A 17,772-nucleotide genomic window follows, 5' to 3' on the forward strand; every position below is an offset into this window, starting at 1 on the left:
TTTCCAGCACTTCCATGTCCTACTGGGATGGTATATCAACAATGTGGTCCATTATGTCCTCAGACATGTGATAATCTTGATCAACCATGTGAAGGTGGATGTGCTGAAGGGTGTTTCTGTCCTGTAGGACAAGTACTAGTTAATGGAGTGTGTGTGGATGATTCAATGTGTGGTAAGTTATTAACATGATTGTAGCTACGTTACAGCACCACAATCTGAGTGAAACATCTTTCATTCACATATAAACTCATTACTACAAAAGAATATTGTTACTTTATCTATCCCCTCAACCCAGAATATTAAGCTAGAGAGAAGGGGGGGGGGGCATTTGGATTTAGTAGTTCTAAAGGATTCTGAGAGAGGATTACTATAAATATGTATGTGAAGCATGGGGGTCTCCCTGAGAAAAATTGAAAGATTAGATGTGAAGATACACGATTTTGGTAAAATTGTACTGTGATACCACCAAATATTGACCATTTGACTATCAGTAAGTACTTAATAAGTAGGGATTGGTAAGAAATCATATGCTTCATAAAAATTCACACTTTAAAAAACAGCCTTGCAATAAGTTTTACCTGAAAAAACCACCTGGAATGTATTAGTACTGCTGTAATGATGCTGCACCTTGGTAAATGAAGCAAAAAGTCGAACGTTTCATTGTACAGTGAGTTTTAAAATTTTCTAAATTCACCTGGATTTTGTCTACCTGCCTGCTGTAAGACCCAGGGGTATGGCTCCAGAAATTTCAGAAAGCCAAGGTAATGACGGAAAATTCACAAATCTGTTGTTCAAATTATTTTCGGTCCACTGCTCCACGCTGTGGCATTCATTCACTTCTTTGTTCTTCTTAAAGGATTATTAATAGTTGCGGAATGCTCCACAACTCAAACAAGTGATTTTAACGAAGTGTGAGTACGTGTGCATAAGACAAGGGTGAACGAGTGTAGTAACCAAGCAGTTATCTCTAGCAATTATTAATGCTGGGTAGTCATTTTATAGTCTTACCAGTTTAGTTTTATTTGCGAGGTAGCTAGCTAATAAGGCCAAGCAAACTTGATTGCTCATTTCTCACCATAAAAATTTGTATCTCCATGTGGGCGGGAGGTCATTTTTCATTATTAATTATTAAAGAAAATACTCCAAATCAAGCTGTCTGTTACCAGGTATAAAGGCTAGCTAAAACCTTTTAAGAACTAGCATCTACGTTTTACCACTCTTTCTGAAGTGCAAGTGACATTTGCTGTGCTGTAAAATGATAGCCAGCCTTCTTAGCATCAAACTATGTGTGCACATGATTGATGATAACAATACTGAAATTAGAGGCAGTGGGGTAAAAAGGGATGTGGGCAGGGATGAGAAACAATTGATCAAGTTTGTCTGGCCTAATGCCTTTGAAGGGTGGATCCACCTTGAGATCCAGACTTCTAAAAGCGAGGCTTCCACTCTTAATGGTGGACTCTTCAGCAATGTTTTACTGTTAAATCATCAATATTTAGGCCATTAGAAATGTAGCTGAAACCTTTAACAGTTGCTGTAATAGCTTTAAAAGACAAAATGATAAATATTTTAGAGATGCTTATTGCGTACGAAGGTAAAAGATAGCCGCTTCAAGTGATATTTATACTATATAGAAAACAAAGAATACAATACAGCTAGCTAGCTAAACATAAAAGTAAACAAACTAGTTAGTTTTTAAAAACATTAAGTTTAAAAGGATGTAGGGATTGATATAATATACATGCTACAAAAAGTAAGGAAACAATCTCAAAAATGCTACAGACAAAAATTAGAAATGATCCACGCAATAAAAGGTAAGAATAAAAGATTAGATGACTATTTGCTAAAATGAGACACACTTTAATCCCTACTTTTAGCTAATTTGATGGTCTCATTTCAAGATGTTAGCCAAAAGTAGGCATTAAAGTGTGTCTCATTTTAGCAAGTAGCCATCTAATGTTGTTTCCTTACTTTTTATTGGTGGATCCTTTCTCATTTCAGTTGTAGCATTCTTGAGCTTGTTTCCTTACTTTTTTTAGCATATGTATATGTGACCGGATTTGCGAAAAGGGGTCTTCCACACACATTCAATTTACCAACTTTAACAATTCATAACGTCTGATAGGAAAAAGCTATTGCCTTGAAATTTGGGCAGTAGTGAGCACCAACACATGTTAATAGATGTAGAAAATTTTAGAATTGTATCTTTCTTGAACACAAAATTATGGTCTTCCAAGTTCATAGAATTGGATGTGTGTGGAAGACCCCTTTTCGCAAATCTGGTCACATATGTGACCTGCTCTGCAAAAGGGATCTTATAGCCTTTCCAAATAGTCAAGTATGACTAATCATACCTCCTCACATTTTTAACCCATCACCTTCATATTACACCAAGCTATAGTGCTATGTTAGGGGTATAAGGGGACTACATTTCAGAATGATACCACATTCACAAATCAAATTACAGGGTGCAAAGTACATGCAAATGAAAAGGCTATAAGATCCCTTTTCACAGATTGGGTCGCATATATTTTATCAATCCCTACTTCCTTTTAAAATTTAAACTTTTTAAATAGCTTTACAACTTTGGGACAGATCATCAATTGATTATCTGCATTTGTAACTATGTAACAAAGCTTTAGGTTTAAACCTAGGGGGCTATAGATAACCCAGAGGAGGGGCAGTGCCCCCTAGATTAACCTCTGCACTTATACTCTGTGCCACTTATACCAGTCATTATGTTATAGTCACGTAATCAGGCTTGGGTTTCATCACATTCTCGTAGCTAGCTAATAAAAATATGATACAATAACTCTTTCTTACTGTACTGAATATTGGACACTGTATTGTGTCTATAACCTTTGTGTTAGTCTTTGTTTGAGCATTATGCATTTGAATGAGTTTAATTGAGTTATTGTTACTGATCCCCCACAAAAGTGATGGTTTACCTTTTTGTCAGTATACACTCAAAATACTGTAACTAGGGCATTAAGTCCTGCACATAAGATCTATAATAAGCCTTATCAAAGCTATATATACTATTGGTAACTAATACAATACGTATATTGTGTGGCTTATTTCTTGCAGATATTACACCTACAAGTATATTGGTTTCCACTGAATCTTTCTTTGTTATGACAACAGTAGCTGGTGAGTGTAGATTGTAAATGTCTTAGCCAAGGAATTAATTATTATAGGGATATTTGAATAAGTCCAGAAATTCACCACAACAAACTTATTATAGCAAGATTGAAATAATATAATAAAGCAGCCAAACACTCTAATATAACAATCAGATCACCAAGAGTAAAATAGAAACCCATTCAATATAAAGACCACTTTTCATTAAGGTGACAATCTGTTACAAAGATTTTTAAATTCTTATCCATGGTCATCTCCCAAACTTCTGAGTTACAGTTATACAGAAATCATTTACATACTAGAAAAAATTTAACTTTAATATTCTGTGTCAACTTACGTATGCAAGCCAGTCTTGCTTTTGTGTAATCCTTAACTGTGTAGTAGTCAGTCAGATAGTGTGTGCATCTGGCAAGCTGAGATCCTGAGTTTGAATCCAACTGACGACTGTTTCTCTTTATACATACTAGAAAAAAAAGGTTGATATAGTGTTAAATATTTGTAACTCAGTGAATTACCTGTGAGTCACATATTAGGATTCGTGGTCGTGTGTCGTACAGCACAAGAAACTGGCACACACTACACTGAAATATAATTGTGACTGGATCTGCGAAAAGGGGTCTTACAGCTTTTCCAAATTCTTATGTTTGACTACTCATAACTCCTTGTGTTTTTATCCTGTCACCTTCATATTACACTACATAATAGTGTTTTGTTAGGAGTGTACTGTGACCAAATCTCAGGGTGATACCATATTCACTATTCAGGTTATGAATAGCCAAGTACATGCAATTGGAAAGGCTATAAGACCTCTTTTCGCAGATCTGGTCACATATTGACAGGAAGGAAAAAGCATGGTTTTCTTGCATTTGTAACTCTGTGGTGCATTTGTAACTCTGTGGTACATTTGTAACTCTGTGGTGCTTTGTGAAATAAGACTGTTGCTGTAGACATACCCCCCACCATCAGTAGCCAACATACTAAAATTTATTTTAGCAAACTTGCTTCAAGCATTCCCAAGATTCAGTGTGAGACTTTGTAACTTGGCTTGGTTTTTCTTTTCATTTAGTTTTTCTTGTTTTCTTGTTTTTGCACACTTAAAAAGGCTGTCGTAAAATGCAACGGGTTATCTGATTGGTAGATCTTGAATCTGATTTGTCAAAAATGTTGCTGTTGCACAGCTAGGTATTCTGTTACCATGGAAACTTGTCTTGCATATAAACACAAGTATTAGGATTGTGTTCATGTCATCATAAATTTAACAAAACAAAGTTATGACTACACAAATTTTGTGCCATTACTAAAATTAAAAATAGCCTTCCATCACTGACGTTAAAGTATTGCTTTCAATTTCAATACACACTTCATGGCTTCAGGTGCAAGCCAGCTAAAATAAAGATGCGTTTTAAATCACCAGTAGAAATAATTAAATATTGTATATATATTATACTTTTACTGTATTGTATAGTGGATACTGTATTGTGTCTATACGTAGCTTGCATGTTAGCATTTGTTTGAACATTATAAATTTGAATGAGTTTTATGTACTGTTACTGATCCTCCACAAAATTAATTGTATTTATACATGTATGTATAATATTATGTACTATATAGCCTTTATCAAAACTATTGTAGTTATAGCTGGTAACTATACATACATTGTGTGGTTTATTTCTTACAGATATTACAGTTACAAGTATATCAGTTTCCACCGAATCTTCCTCAGTTATGACAACAGCAGCTGGTGAGTGTAGATTGTAAATGTCTCAGCCAAGGAATTACTTACTTAAGAGACATTTGAATAAGTCCAGTAGAGCAGAAAATCACCACAATAAACTTACTATAACAAGATTGAAGTACTGTAATAAAGCAACTAAACACTCTAATATAACAGTCAGTTCAACAAGAGTAAAATATAAAACTGTCCAACATAAAGAACACTTTCATTAAGGTGACAATCTGTTAAACAGATTTTAATTCCTAATCCATGGTCATATCACAAACTCCTGAATTACAATAATACAGAAATCATTTACATACTACCATAAAGTTGGATTGTTAAGCACATGTGCTTATAACTTTTGGAGAAAACTTTTTGTAAACATCATACTATCTGTTAGGCACATACACCTAATAAATAATTGTGGTGAATGTAACACAGAATCACTATGTTGTGAGAGTAGTTAATAGTTTGTGCCAGTCGCCACGCCAGTGTGTAAGGATATTTGACTCCATTTCTGGGTGAAATCCTTTGTGATAAACAAGATTATCACTATCCAGATGGCTGATTTGCTGAATACACAGCAAAGGGAGTCCTCAAACGAGACGTAAGTGCTTGAGAAGACATTAAATTTTCAGTACTTTCAACCTTTCTTGCTGTTTCTTGCTGTGTGTAGCTTTATCGTCACATTTAGCCATGTGCGCTTATCGTCCATGGTTAATTACAAGAAATGCGTATGCGCTTAACAAGTAATATGCACTTAATAGACACATGCGCTTAACAACCCGACTCTACGGTATAGAGAAAAAAGATTTTAAAAGTCAATGAATGAGTTTTAAAAATTGGTTTATAGATGGATTAATCATCTTAGAAAGGCCCTTCAATGATTTAGAAGAATCAGATTTAAAGCCACAGAGTTATAAAGTGAAATCCAACTCTGTGTGGAAAGTGCAAGATAGAGATCCTAATCGAGATACTCTAATAGAGCAGTCACCCTAATAGTGCAATCAGCTAAGAAGTAAATTATTGTATTAAAGCATTCAGTTATGTCTTTTAGAGAATTTAACTGTGGTATAAGACACCCTGTGTAAAGACATCCTGTGTATAGTTTAACTACAAAAAAGTCACTTTGTAGAGAGAGTTCAGTCACAATCCAGCCACCATGTAGAAAGTTCAGTTACATTAGAAGTAGAGATCTCAGCTACACAAGTCTCCCTGTAGAGAGCACAGCTACGTACAACAAGTCTCCATGTAGAGAGTTCAGCTATATAGAAACAAGTCATCTTGTAGAGAGTTCAGCTACAAAACAAATCCACTTTAGAGAGACCGAGAGATCAGCTAGAAACAAGTCACCCTGTAGAGAACATTTCAAGTCACCATGTAGAAAGTTCAGCTTGAAACCAGTCACCCAGTAAAGGTATCAGCTAGAAATAAATCACCCTGTATAGAGATCAGCTATGTAGAAAAAAGTCACTCTGTATAGATTTCAACTACATTTCAAGTCTCCCTGTAGAGTGTTCAGCTAGAAACAACGGCTACAAACAAGTCACCCTGTAGAGAGTACTACTAGAAACAAGTTTCCTTGTCAGCTAGACACAAGTCATCCTGTAGAGAGTTCAGTTACAAACAAATCACCTTGCAGAGAGATTAACTAGAAACAAAATACTCTGTAGAAAGATTAGCTAGAACCCTATAGAGAGTTCATCCTGTCAAGAGTTTAGCTATAACCCTTAACCCGCATAATCCAGAAAACTAGATTTAAAATGCATACTTTGCACAAAGTGCTGTAACTTTCGAAGCGTCCATTCTATGACTACGCAATCTACGTCATCATGCTTGTGTTGTAACAAGGTTTAAAATGATACTTATGGTCTTACCCTAACACTATTATGGTAAGGCCAAAACTAACTGTGAAAATAACTTTTTGGTAAGGAAACAAGTAAACCCTTTACGTACCATTATAAAATGGTTGATAACTCAATGGTGGTTGCTCCTATCTATCACCTTGCAACAACTTCTATTCAATTTGCCATTAAATTGTCTATCAGACCATATATATATATCAAACAGTACGATAGTACTGTTTAAGTAGGGATCGGGGTGGATTTGGCGCGCTCCTCAAATTTCTATCGCTCAAAAATCATCCTAGAAACATCTCACGCAGCAAATAAACTTTTAACTAAAGAGTCTTCACGTTTCTAACTTTATTTCTAGCGTTATATATCAGAAAATGACCAGAAAAGTGCTGAAAATCTATATCTAAAAAATTGCTAAAACATAAATTTTCGTCTGCCTGCCAGCCTGCCTGCCTGCCTGACCACATTCGCAAGGCTACGGGCCAAACGAAGTGTTCTGCCAGTTTCATTTTACATCACAACAATAAACTCACTGGTGGCATGTGCCTTTTGGCCATTTGGTTGGTATACAGCGACTGCGCTATGCTCTTTCCCTTTATCTTTCATCAAGTACTGGCCTTTCCGTCTTCTTGTGTAATTGGTGATAATTGACGTAACCAGAAATAATTTTACAAGAAAAAACGGGAAGTACTGAAACCAAATGTTTTCTCACATGAACGTAATATATTTGAAAGCTGCTGAAACAGCGAATAATTTGAGTCTTTATACAGACTGGTAGTACTCCGGGAAAAGGAGTTTCTTTGTTCATCGAACGTTCAAGTATATTTGGAAGTTGACAGTGAAACAGCGTCCGCGAAGCAGGGATATCTCTTATACTCTACGTGGACTACTGTACTGAGAGCTTGTACTCGACCCTAAGGAATCATTTTGTTCGTCCAAATATTCAATACTGATTGGCAATATTTGTTTGAGTGTTCAGTGAAGGAGTTTCTTTGTTCATCGAGCGTTCAAGTATATTTGGAAGTTGACAGTGAAACAGCGTCCGCAAAGCAGGGATATCTCTTATACTCTACGTGGACTACTGTACTGAGAGCTTGTACTCGACCCTAAGGAATCATTTTGTTCGTCCAAATATTCAATACTGATTAGCAATATTTGTTTGAGTGTTCAGTGAAGGAGTTTCTTTGTTCATCGAGCTTTCAAGTATATTTGGAAGTTGACAGTGAAACAGCGTCCGCGAAGCAGGGTTATCTCTTATACTACGTGGACTACTGTACTGAAAGCTCGTACTCGACCCTAAGGAATCATTTTGTTCGTCCAAATATTCAATACTGATTGGCAATATTTGTTTGAGTGTTCAGTGAATTACCAGCATTTGAAGTTGCAGTTGCCACTCCTAAGCTGAATGAACTTTCTTCTTGAGTTTAACACCAGAACTAAGCATTAAATAGTTACAATACCCATACCCTGGATTGAATAGTTGGTGCTCATTCCATGCGGTTGCTCGATTAAGCATCACTGCAACTACATTAGTGTGTTTTTTTAAGTATAATTATCTGTCAAGTTGCCACTTGATGATTATGCACCTGTCAAAGTCACATCCCACCTACCCCAGGTTAGGCATAGATGGGGATTTGTAACTGCTGCGCAACAAATTCCTTACCCCTGGGGAAAATTTTGCCCCCGGGAATCACTAGCAGTTTATTCATGTTGCAAATTAAATGCCCTAACTCTGGCTGGGGACAAGTTGTGATAACAAATCCCTTCCATAGTCTGTATGTGTTCACCTGAGCCCCCGCCAAAACTGCATGGTAGTCGGTATATATTTAATGGTATACAAGTTCAATGCATAATGCAACACTAAAGTGTTCAGTTAACTAATTGCGACTCGTCAGTCTTCTGATCCATCAAGGCTTATCCAGTAGCACAGCTAATATCATCTTACTCTAAACAGAAAAATTATAACAATATGAATCATCAAGTTAATTTGAGAGATGCAGGGATACACATACACTTATAGGTAGGCATAGCTAGCCACCTATAATAGCTGAGCTAAAAAAGTTAACGCACTAGTAGATAAAAAAATTTGAATTTAAAAAAGGGAAGTAGGGATCTACGCCTCAAAAAGCACTGAAACAAGGGTAGTCTAGCTAAAATAGTGTAGCTAAAATGATAACATCAATCCATGATCAACTAATAAGACAGGTGATCCCTACTGTGGTGAATGTATAAATATCTAGCAAAGTTTCAACATGATATGCGCCTTCACCACAGTAGGGATCATCTGTCTTATTAGTTGATCATGGATTGATGTTATCATTTTAGCTACACTATTTTAGCTAGACTACCCTTGTTTCAGTGTTTTTTGAGGCGTAGATCCCTACTTCCCTTTTTTAAATTCAAATGTTTTTGTCTACTAGTATATATATATGTGACCCAGTCTGAAAAAATCGGTCTTATTGCCCATGTCAGCAGATTCGATTTTTTACCCAGGACACAAAGCTACATGAATAAACTATCTAATTCCACAATCAAAATCAGCTAGACTTGAGTGGTCTGGTTTTGCTAACTGTTTTTCCCAAGCCCAGTGGCAATCCGTACATGTGGTGTGGGGCCTTAATGGAGCTCTGGTCAGCCTGGGGATGACTGTATGTGGCTGTACAGCTCTGTGGTGTTGAATAAGTACATCTGCTGTGAATTTTCCTTTCATTTTAGCCAGTTTTGAGACCTCACTTGCCCAAAACTTGGCCTAATTCATCCTTGGCCTTCCTTTTCAATTTTTGAACACCATCTTGCCTGCCTTCCAGGGCCCTCGCCTCCCACCCAATTTGCAGCTCGCCTGATACAGTCAACCTCGGTTTAAAAACTATCTAAAATGGCAGGGAACTCAGTTGTTGGCTACTTGCACAGTGGATGGTCTTGAAGGTAAGGAATTGGTGTAAAACGTGTGAAAATTTGGTACACATAGCTTCAACCATTGGCGAGCTACAACTCACTAAATATTTTAAACCGGCACTTCTCGATACTTTTAAATAGGCGATAAGCCCGGTTTTCCCAGACTGGGTCATCAATTGAGTCGACAGAAACAACACTTATCTAACCTGTTTTTCACTCAGAATAGCTTCATGTCAAATTCGTCCGCATTAAGCGCCTCTTCCTTATGTTTAGATTTGGCTTTGGGTCTACTGTGGAAGCATTCCTTACAGTTTAATAAAATATCTCTTATTAATAAACTCAAATGGTAAGATTGTTATACAGGTACTTTTTGATCACTGACCAGTTTTATCATTGAACACTTGTTAGCTCAGCTAGCTAATTAGCTAGCACCCAAGGGGTAGCCAACGTCTTGGAACTCTCGTACACTATCTGAGAAATCCAATTAGAAATCCATTAAATATTTAGAAATCCCAAATCCAGAACTCCATACAAAATCGGCTTTTCTTGTTTCCGTCTGTTCATGAGTTCAACTACAGCCACTGCTTTATGCAAATATTAAAATCGACAGTGCAATGTACACCTGTGTATCTTGTGAAGTTCCCCTGAATCCCTCAGCTACTCTCTTAAGGGTCTCCTGCACAAGTATTAGCAAAACTTGAGGTTAAAACATCACGATAAATATCGAAATTAGAATTATATTGTATTTACAAATATATTTTAAATACAGAAAAATTATTGAAATGCTTAAATATTGGGACTCTCGTACACCATGTTGGATTTTTGTGTGGGCGCTGGCTACCCCCGCTAGCACCTTTCACACAGTGCTCCAACCCCAAACTTCCTCCAAATAACATCTCAAAAAGTGTGCAGTTTCAAAATTTTCCTGGGGGCATGCCCCCCACACCTCCCACACCCCCAGACTGAGCCTTACCACTTTCACTTTTACTCTGACGCCCCTGGGTCAACTACATTTGAAGTCACCCACATGTTCCTAGCTGATCTCTCTACAGGGTTGTTACGGATGTACGATAATCTTCTATACCGGTCGTAACAGCTACCAGGTTCTGCAGGTCGGAACGCCCGATGAAAGTCACTCGACTCTTGTAACCTTGCAACACGAGGCAGGGAGAACTCTATCTAACGCACACACAATAGCTCACGTGTACAAGCACACAAGGGGAAATACCTAAGTTTATGACCTAACCTAATACAATAAATAAATAAATGAATGTACACTAGCTACGAATAGAGTTATTCAGTCATCAATCTCGACATCCTCCGGGGGGCGGCGTAGAGTTTCAGTCCATTCACTCAACTGTTTCCTTGCTCTTACAGCAGCGGCTCTAGGGTGTCTGGGTGAAACTTGATCAGTATTCTGTTGGACAGTTGACTCAGTTTCCTGTTGAACTGGCTCAACATCTGTCGAGGGATCTTCCACTTCCAGGGGGTATAGACGGGCAATGGGACGGTTGGTACGTCCACTTGCTGTGCGTACCGTCACTGATCGGATATACCCATCATTCCCCTTCACAAGTTCCTCAATTACTCCAAGTTTCCAACGGCTTCTGGGTATGTCATCATGAATTTGTACCACATCACCTGTCTTCACTGTCTGTTCCATAGAGCCCGCTGTACGGTGTCTTTCTCGTAGGGAGGTCAAGTACTCCTTTTTCCAACGAGATACAAAGTGTTGTAACAGCAGCCCCTGCCGGTCCACCTTACTTCGCAGTTGTTCAGCTGAAGGTCTGTAAGGTGTTCAGAGTGATGAAGGCTCGGCCCAAAGTCTTCTTCAAAGACATCTTCACCATCCCGACTAACCTTTCCCAAAAGCCCCCATACCAAGGGGCTCTCTTGGGAATGAACTTCCATGTTGTGCCCCTGCATGTGAGAGCAGACTGCAGTGTTCGTGACTGGAAAAGCTCATTTAATTCCTTTGCTGCTGATGCGTAGGTCGAAGCATTGTCAGATATAATTAACCGAGGTAATGACCTGCGTGCTGTAAATCTACGGAAGGCTTGTAGGAAGGTTTCCTCAGTAAGATTAGTCACCACTTCAAGGTGCACTGCCCTGGTACTGGCGCAGGTGAACAGGCAGACATATACCTTGTACTCACCAGTTGCTCCTTCACTCTTCACATACATGGCTCCTGTGAAGTCAACTCCAGTTACACTGAAGGGAGGCCCATCTTGGACTCTGGCCAGCGGCAGTGGTGGGGGATCAGGGGTAGGGAATGGTTTACCAGCGACTCTGCGACAGATCACACACTTCCTTAGTAACTTGGCTACCACTCTTCGTGCTGCTGGAATCCAGAAGCATTGTCTTAGGGCTGTGACAGTAGCATGAGTGCCTCCATGTAATTGAGTGGCATGAGTGGCGTACACAATCAATGTGGTCAGTCTGTGATTCTCAGGGAGGAGGTAAGGAAACTTGGTGTTGTGGTCAACAGGAGCATTATGTATCCTCCCGCCACAGCGGAGAAAATTGGAGGAGTCTAAAAACAATCGAAGCTGTCTGACTAGTGGCAAACGTCTAGTAGATGTCTGGCTTCTGTGTAAGGAGTTGATTTCCTTCAAGTATGTTGAGTGTTGGCAGCTTTGTATCCACATGTTCTGAGCTTTGCTTAGTTCACCAGCTGTAATTGGTCCTGTAGGCTTGGACCCATGTGATTTAATACACTCAATGAATCGTAGCACATATGCAGTGACATATAACAGTTTAGACAGTGTACTGTACCTTTCTATGTCAATGATGGTTGCTACAGAGGATAATTGATTGTCTTCACTTGTTTCCTCAACTGGGTTGGGGGATAGCACTTCAGTCTCTGCAACAGTGAGTTGAACATGCTGTATGTCAGTCGTACTCCATTGTGGCCGTAACTCTTCACGGACAATCCACTCTGGACCATGTGTCCACATACTGGAAGCTCGTAGTGCTGAAAGTGAAATGCCTCTGGTTAACAAGTCTGCAGGATTGTCTGCAGATGGACAGTAACCCCACCATTGAGCAGGGCAGGCCTCGGTAATTGATGACACACGGTTTGAAACAAACTGTTTCAGTCTCTTGTCACTGTTGAGCCAATGGAGTACGATTTGGCTATCACACCACATGTGAACTACGTCAATCTTGTAATTGATTGAGGAACTGATCCAAGTGTACATCTGTGCAGCAACGGTGGCACCCATCAATTCCAGTCTGGGGAGTGTATGCTGCTTCAGTGGAGCTACTCTAGTTTTGGAAATGACAAATGATGATTCACAGTGTTGATGGAAGTATGCCACTGCGCCATAAGCCTTAGTGCTTGCGTCACAAAATATGTGTAATTCAATTGGTGCAGCTGTACTCAATCCATTCTTTAAATAACATCGAGGAATAGAGATAATGTGCAATTGTTCAAGATCTTGAAGTAGTGTCTGCCATTGTTGTTGATGCTCTGGTGGGAGTGGGTCATCCCATGATAACTTCTTCTGCCATAGCTGTTGTAGTAGTAACTTAGTACTAATTGTAACTGGGGAGGTAAAACCCAGTGGATCAAAGATCTTTGATGATTGTTGCAACACCTCACGTTTCGTAACTGGAGAATCACATGATGGAAAGGCCTTCTGAGTAAGTGACAAACTATCATTACTTGTGTTCCACACTAGTCCAAGAGTGTTGACTTGTTCACTATTGTCTGCGACATGATCCCTCTCTGCTGCTGCACAAACTTGCTTGCTGTTAGATGCCCAGCTCCGTAAATTGAAATTGGCTTCAGAAAGTGTTGTTCGGGCTTCAGTGTAGTATAGAATGGCTTCTTCTTCAGTTGAGCACCCTGACAAAATGTTGTCCACATACAAATTGTGAAGAAGATCCTTTGCTGTGGTTGAACTGCATTGTGTTAGATGGCAGTGAAGAGCAGCATACAACATAAACGGAGAGCTGGCTGACCCAAACAAAACAACTTTGAAGCGGTAGGTCTGAAGTGGGCTCTCAGGATCATCAGGGTTGCATGGCCACAGGAAATGGGTGAAATCACGGTCCTTGGGGTGTAACTGCACATGCAGAAACGCCTTCTCAATGTCAGCACTGACACCAAACTTGCGGGAACGGAAACGGAGGAGGATAGCTGGTAGCTCTTGTAAAAATGGAGGCCCTGTTTCTAGACAATCATTGAGACTGGCCAAGTGCTTAGCTTCACGGCTGCTGCAGTCATAGACTATCCTCAAGGGGGTTGTGGTAGAGTCCTTGTGTACCCCATGGTGTGGTATGTAGTGGCACGGCTTCGATAAATCAGAGTCTGGCACCTTCTCAATGAAATCACGTCTCAATTGTTCTTCAATTATTCCGTTGTAAACTTTGAGCAGCTCAGGTGTTTTACTCAGTTTACGGGTGAGTGACTGCACTCGTCGTTCACAAGTAGACTTGTTGGTAGGCAATACGGGGTGGTTAGATTTCCACGGAAAGTTCACAAGATAGGTACCATCACTCTGACGAGTTACTGAGTCACGTAGGTACTCCTGTAAGAATGTGGACAAGTGGCTAATTTGCTCAGAATCAGTTTCCCACACGTTGCCACTGTTGGTAAAATCAGTTGAGTCATACAGTGATACAGAACTGAGGTGGAACATGCCAGATGTTAGAGCAGGGGTGTAGTTGTACAGTGGTCCTGAAAGTAAGAATCCAAGCTTGCTTTCCACAGCAGTGGGACCTGGTCCTCTAATTACAGCTTCTTTCACAATTGACCAGTAGGCGTCAGCTCCAATAAGCATGGATATGTTAATGTCACCACTATCTGACACTGCATGATTGAGCTGTAACCCTTTCAAATATGACAATTGCTTAACATAGGAAAATGGAAGGTTACGGAGTGGCTGAGCAATTCTTGGAGTGACAAGGACTGATATTGGAATCTCTGTGCCCTCAGTAGTCTGTAATCGGATTGTGGCAATTGGAAGGGTTTGGTTGGAGGCTTCTGATGTTCCAAATGCAGCAATAGCAATACGTTCTGTTCTTTGAGTGTTAAGATGTAGAGAATTTGCAAGAGTTTGTGTGATAAATGAGCGTTGTGCTCCCTCATCCAGAAGAATGTTTGCTTGTGCAGAATAGTTGTTAGCTCTAACTGTGGCAACGGCTGTCTTCAGGAAGCACACCTTAGTTAGCTGGGGTTGTGACATTGCAGAGTTGATCAGATTCTGTGAAGCTTGCGTAGGAGGGACAGATGGCTGTTCGGAAGCTGGTTTCTGTGTGTTACTGGGAGTCTGGGGATTGTGTGTACCTCGGCACAAACTGGTATGATGCCGTTCCTTACAATGTTTGCAGCGACCCTTAGACTGGCACTGACTGACTCTGTGGTGTCCAAGACAATTAAAACACAACTTATCCCTTTTGACAATGTCAATACGTTTGGATTGGTCTGAGACGGAGTCACACTGTGTGGCTGGATGTGATCCCTTACAAAACACACACTTCGGCAGCTTCCTGGGTTCATGTCTACTTAAGGCTCCTGTGTGAAATGATGCGGTAGAGTGATGATCTTCAAACTGAGATGGAGGAACAAAGGCACCAGCTTCAAGGACTCGTATTTCCTTTGTGATTGCCTCTCTAAGTTTGTCAAGTGTCCACTCAAGACTGCTGTGTTCTCTGGCCAAGTTCTTTCTAATGTCCACTGGAAGTTTCCCTAGTATCATGGGAACTAGTAGGGCTCCGTACGATGTTGTTGCTTGCCCTAATGCTGACAGTCCCCTCACGTGGCTCTCAATTGCATCATGAAAACCCCTTAAACTTGTGATGTTGTTCTTAGCTAGTGGCAAGTTCATCAAAGCATGCATGTGGGCATTGACAATCCTTTGTTGATCACCAAATCTACCCTTTAAAAGGTCTACTGACTGTTGGTAATTGACACTAGTTAAAGGAAACCCAGCAATGGTTCTTGCAGCTTCACCCTCAAGGTGTGCCCTTAGATAATTAAGCTTCTGAACATTTGTTAACACATTATTGGAGTGCACAGCAGAGTCAAAGGAGTCCCAGAATGTTTGCCACTTCAATGGGTCACCTCCAAATGTTGGTAATGTTAGCTTAGGGAGGCGGCTAACATTCTGGGGGACACCAGCAAATGTATTAACATACCCCTGAGCCTGATTAGGTTGTGATCCTTCATTGGTTTCTCTTGGTTGTTGTTGAGTGGTATTAGTTACCAGCGTGGCCTCACTAGACTGTTGATCACTAGCCGGATGGCTACCTGGTTGATCACTGACTGAATCACTTCCTTGTTGATCACTAACTGAATCACTTGCTGGTGTTGGTAGTGGGCTTTGGACACTCAGTGGTTGAAAAGGTGGAGCTTGAACATTGAGTGGTTTCGGTCTTGACTGCACTGCCTTAATGAAGGAAATCTTCTCTGCCAATGTGAAAATTATCTCCTCTGAGTCCAGTATTTCTGTCTCTAATTCTGTTGCATCACTGATGGTGGCTAGGATTTTAGCATCCAACTCTGTTAGTGTGGCTTTCTTAGCCTCAATTTGTTCTAATGATGTTTGAAGGGTGGCAGCATCTCTCTCGTTGGGAGCCTCATCACTCTCCAGGATGGAAGCAATCTTTCTAAATACACGTGTCAGGTGAGCGCGGTGAGCCCTTCTTGATGCTCGGAGGTGTGAAACTTCCATCGAACAAATTCCGATCGCCAACTGAAATAACAAGCAAGAACAACAGTGTCACTAACGAAATCGCTTGCCTTACTGGGTACCGTTATCCTTTATGCCACGGTACCACGACTTTTCAATGGCGGGTTAGAAGTGTAAGGCTCGCGATTCAACTGCGTCACAGCACCAATGTTACGGATGTACGATAATCTTCTATACCGGTCGTAACAGCTACCAGGTTCTGCAGGTCGGAACGCCCGATGAAAGCCACTCGACTCTTGTAACCTTGCAACACGAGGCGGGGAGAACTCTATCTAACGCACACACAATAGCTCACGTGTACAAGCACACAAGGGGAAATACCTAAGTTTATGACCTAACCTAATACAATAAATAAATGAATGTACACTAGCTACGAATAGAGTTATTCAGTCATCAATCTCGACAAGGGTGGCTAGTTTCTAGCTGATTTCTCTATAGTGACTTGTTCTAGCTGATCTTTCTACAGGGTGACTTGTTCCTAGTAGGGCTGAAACGGATAGCAACTTTTACTATCCGGATATCCTGAACAAAACCTATCCGGATATCCTACGGATAGTGACATCATCACTTGCTATAGAAACATTTTATAGTTTATTGTAAACATCCTTGTTTTTCTAGTACTAGAAGCAAACAAACATTAACATGATAGCAAAAGGTTTGTGGTAATGTTACAGTGTTACTTTGCACCGTCTGTAACAAGATTGGCAGCTGGAGAAAACATGAATACAAGATGTAGCAGTTGCTACAAGACTTTTTCCAGGTACAACTAGTCGTAAAGAACTCTTTATAAGGCAATAATTATTCTGTTACAACTTCTTCAGCAACATTCACAGCCTCGCTTCGTAATTTAGCGATGGGCATAGTCGCGAGCAAAGTGATTAACTTACCAGGCTGCTGTTAACTTCACATAATCTAGCTTAGCTAACTCTCCATGATGAAAATTGATTCATCTAGTGATGAGAAAGTTGGACAGATAAATGGCTTTAAGTTATTACTATTCGCTTGGCTTCAAAGTACTATCCGGATAGTAAATTATTATCCGGATATCCTGATCATACGGATATCTGTTTCAGCTCTAGTTCCTAGCTGATTTCTCTACAGGGTCACTTGTTTCTAGCTGGGTGGCTTATTTGTAATAGTAATCTCTGCAGGTTGACTTGTTTCTAGCTGAACTCTCTTTCTATCTGAATTCTCTATACACTGTACAGAGAAATCAGCTAGACATAAGGCATCCTGTAGGGAGATCAGCTAGAAACAAGTCACCCTGTAGGTAGCTCAACTACATTTCAACTCACCCTATAAAGAATTCATCTAGAAACAAGCCATCCTGTAGTAAGGTCAGTAAGAACCTCAGTTACAGTCCAGTTATAACAAGTCATCATTACCTATGTGATAATCATTTTATTCAGTTTTAAAATGTAATCAGATACAAAGCTATACATCCAAATGATTCTTTCTCTTGTTC

The 17,772-nt window shown here is 39.9% G+C and overlaps 1 protein-coding gene across 2 annotated transcripts in view; it reads left to right on the forward strand.

Annotated features, from left to right (window-relative positions):
- Positions 1-17,772, forward strand: part of LOC136246589 (mucin-2-like) — a 53,012-nt gene that overhangs the window by 17,456 nt on the left and 17,784 nt on the right. For both annotated transcript variants that reach the window (XM_066038085.1, XM_066038086.1), the window contains 3 exons: positions 8-172; positions 3,088-3,150; positions 4,820-4,882. In XM_066038085.1, coding sequence (XP_065894157.1) covers positions 8-172; positions 3,088-3,150; positions 4,820-4,882 — 291 coding nt within the window. The remainder of the gene's footprint in view (positions 1-7; positions 173-3,087; positions 3,151-4,819; positions 4,883-17,772) is intronic.

The sequence above is a fragment of the Dysidea avara genome, chromosome 2 (assembly GCF_963678975.1).
Source record: "Dysidea avara chromosome 2, odDysAvar1.4, whole genome shotgun sequence".
In the NCBI taxonomy this organism is placed as follows: domain Eukaryota; kingdom Metazoa; phylum Porifera; class Demospongiae; order Dictyoceratida; family Dysideidae; genus Dysidea; species Dysidea avara.